The 3,465-nt window shown below is 64.5% G+C and overlaps 1 protein-coding gene across 1 annotated transcript in view; it reads right to left on the bottom strand.

Moving 5' to 3' along the window:
- Nucleotides 1-114, bottom strand: part of MNEG_11918 (hypothetical protein) — a gene marked incomplete at both ends in the record, with an annotated part of 1,998 nt that extends 1,884 nt beyond the window's left edge. The window contains one exon of the mRNA XM_014039609.1: nucleotides 49-114. Within this exon, the coding sequence (XP_013895063.1) occupies nucleotides 49-114 (66 nt within the window). The remainder of the gene's footprint in view (nucleotides 1-48) is intronic.
- Between the last annotated feature and the right edge of the window lie 3,351 nt (nucleotides 115-3,465).

Genomic DNA, 3,465 nt, shown 5'->3' with positions numbered 1-3,465 from the left:
CCGCCACTCGGCCTGCGAGCGCCCGCCGAAGTATGCGTCTGTGTACACCTGCCAGCGGTCCACCTCCTTCTGGTTGTCAAACTTGAACAGCACCACTGGTTTGGGCATAATCATTACTGCAAGAACGGGCACGGTGTGTCGAGATTTGTGGCGCGCTCAAGCGATGCGCTTGTGCCTTTGCAGCAACGGCACATGCGTCCAAGCAGGAACGCAGGGCGGCGCGCTGAGCACAATACGCACCTTCCCCAGCTAGGGCGCGTCCGATTCGCTGCAAGGAGCGTCCTAGGGACCGCAACATGTTTCGAGAAGGCGCACAGATTTGATCCGTCGAGATCACAATACAAACTTCGGTGATGCAGCAAGGATTGAGAGTTGGAGGTGTTTGATCGACGTGCACAAATAGCTTATGAGCAGTATGGCGCCGACGGTAATGCTCAGCAGCTTTCATGGAGCACTTGACCGCACCTCTCACCTGACTTGAGCTGACTACAGCAGGGCCACCAGGGGCGGAGCTGACATGCCAGACAGCCTGGTCTGTTGGCGTGCTTGCCTGAACTGGGGACATGTGCACAGCGCATACAAGCTGGATGCAAATGCCACAACCTTGCAAAGTTGGGTCAGCAGCGGGCTGGGCGTACAAGTGCGGACCCTCCCCAGGACACTGTCGCAAAACACAGCAGCACTGCGGTCAGCTGTCCTTGACACCAGGGGGCAGATATTTGACCACCAAGGACTTTACTATCGTACCTGAGCTAATCAAAGCTGAATTCCAGAAATCGGCGCGTCGGTTGTCACGTGCAACCGACAGTGGGAACGCCCAGGGTGATGATGGGCGTGTGGGCAGCAGCGGGCGACGTTGGCAGCGATAATATTGTATCATATCCTGAAGAATCAGATCTTGATGGATAACACGCGTACATCAATTGATCGGGGAGCGGGTCGAGGTGATGAGCAGATCAAGTCGGCGCATTTACACCTGCGTCCGTTCACTCGAAATGTTCATTTATTGTTGGATACCCTCTCTATCAATATAAATCACATGTATGTGGTATAATCCGCACTCAACGGGCCGCTCTGACAACAGCAGCTCACAACAACTATTCAGGGCGAGCAGGATCGTGTGTATAGCTGTTAAGAAAGTATCTGTATAAACTTAACGATGGCTTGATGCCTCAAGGAGCCCTCGAGGAGCTCAGCACGCACTGCCCTGCGCCAACGCGGCAGGATGCCCCCCAAGATGGCTCTCAAGGTGTGGTGAAGACGGCTCGGATGTCGCTACGTAGCGCGGGGCTTGCGCAAGGGCCCCGTCGGTAGCAGGATGCCTCGTGAAAATAATGCCTCGCTTACCCCGTACTATACTTGCACCCAACGTCTCAGATGGGAGCATGGGACAAAGAAGAAGATGGACTTCTGTTTTATTGGCAGGTGCGACGCGGCAACCGCTCCAAACCGCGAAGAGCCACATGCTGCGTGGACCATACCTCGGTGGTCAATGCAGCTGTTGCCTGCCGCTGTTGGCGCCTATGAGTCCGATGGCGTTGTGTGTGACGAAACATGCTTTTGTATGCAGCGATCCCGGGCCACTTTGGCCCGGCACGCCCCGCACATGTGGAGGGATCCACACCGCAATGATCTTGATGTGCGCCTCACTCGCCGCTGCCCCCCCCGCGTCGTTTGACCGCGCAGAGCATGTTCGGTAACAAGTGGAGCGAGGTGCGGCGCACACCCAGATGCTCCCGGACGCGCCCCTAATATCACGGCTGCATGGCTGCGTGCAAGCATCACTGCTACCAAGGCCGTGCCTCGTGTTTCCCTCACGAAGCCCCCTCGGTGATGCCATGCAGTCCCACCCGTCGCCCCCGCTCCCCTCCTTAACCAAGGTTGCGCGCTACATCCCTGGCCGCACCGGCCAGCAGTGCGCCCAGAGGTGGCGCCACAAGGTGAGCGTCCGGGCCGGCCGCGACGTCACCCGCGTTTGCTGCGTACCCGAGGACGATGCTGCGCTTGAAGCACAATCCAGCCCAGCTTCCGCCCGGCTCCCCGCCGCCCAGCCCACCTACCTATCCCTGCACCTGGGCTCTGCCTTGCCCACGGGTCGCGTCCTGCTCCCACCGACCCCCTAGGCTCCCGCACCCCTCCCCCCCCAATCACGGTGCCGCCGCCGCGTCCACCAATGCGCGGTCCCCAGGTCAACCCGAACATCCGCCGCGACAAGTGGACCAGGGAAGAGGACGCGCGCCTGGTTGACCTGGTCAACACCTTGGGGGTCGGCAAGTGGGCCGAGGTCGCGCGCCAGATGGCGGGCCGCACCGACCAGCAGTGCATGGGGCGCTGGCGCCGCCACCTCGACCCGGGTGTGAAGCGGGTGAGAGGGAGACGGCCAGGGCGCTGAGGGGGTAATGACAGTGTGTTTGCGCGCGTGTGTGTGTGCGCGTGCGCGCGCGCGTGTGTGTTTGGGTGTGGATGCGTGCGGCAGGGTGGGGTGAGTTGGACGCGACAGAGCAGGGCCATCCACACAGATGTGGTGGGGCGGAGACCAAAGCACCTCGGCCGCCACTGCCACGCCGCGTCGCGCATCCCCCCCCCTCAACCCCCGACCCTTCCCGGGACGCCCCCTCCCCCTCGCCCCTGCCCCCGCAAGGACTCCTGGCGCCCCGAGGAGGACGCACGGCTGCTGGAGCTGCACGCGCAGCACGGCACGAGCTGGTCCCGCATCAGCCAGCTGCTCAAGGGCCGGACCAGCCAGCAGTGCCGCGCGCGATGGTGCGCGGCGGCCGCGCCCCCCGCCTCGCCGCTGCGCCCGCGTCAGCATGCACACAGTCGTGTTTGTCGTCCCGCCCGCATGCACTTGCTGGTTCATTGTCCAGCTTGGTTATTCGAAGCCGACCCGCTGCCACCGCAGGCACCAGATCGACTCGGGCCGCGCCCGACGCGCCGGCAGCGGGGCCCGCGGCGGCGGCGGCGCCCAGGGGTCGTCGGGCGGCGGCCGGCGGCGCAGGGGGCGCGGGGTGCCCTCGTTCGATTCGGACGAGAGCGATGATGAGGGGGAGGGGGAGGGCGGCGCAGGGAGCGACGCGGACGGGGGCGGCTGCGGCGGGGAGGGGCGGGACGAGGAGGGCCCCGCGCGCGGCCGGCAAGGGGGGCAGCGTGGGGCGCTGCAGGAGGCGGCATTGCAACTGGAAGTGCAGCAGCAGTGGGCGCGGGGCCAAGGGTGGCGCGAGCTCGGATTGGGCGGCGAGGGCGCCGCAAGCTTTGGCCCGCAGGCGTCGTCAGCAGCGGCGGCGGCGGAGGCGGCAGCAGAGGCAGAGGCTGAGGCTGAGGCTTTTAAGGTTCAGAGCCAACAGCCTCTGCCGGGACCTGGCGGGGCGGCTGGGGGCAGCGTTGCAGGCAGCAGGGGCGCTGCGGCGTGGGCCAGCGGCGACGCCGTGATGTTGGACGGGGTCGCTTACGCCGTGCGGCGGCGGG

This window comes from Monoraphidium neglectum, assembly GCF_000611645.1.
Source record: "Monoraphidium neglectum strain SAG 48.87 unplaced genomic scaffold scaffold02968, whole genome shotgun sequence".
In the NCBI taxonomy this organism is placed as follows: domain Eukaryota; kingdom Viridiplantae; phylum Chlorophyta; class Chlorophyceae; order Sphaeropleales; family Selenastraceae; genus Monoraphidium; species Monoraphidium neglectum.
The sequence above is the reverse complement of the archived record's forward strand: the minus strand, read 5'-3'. Positions and strand labels throughout refer to the sequence as shown.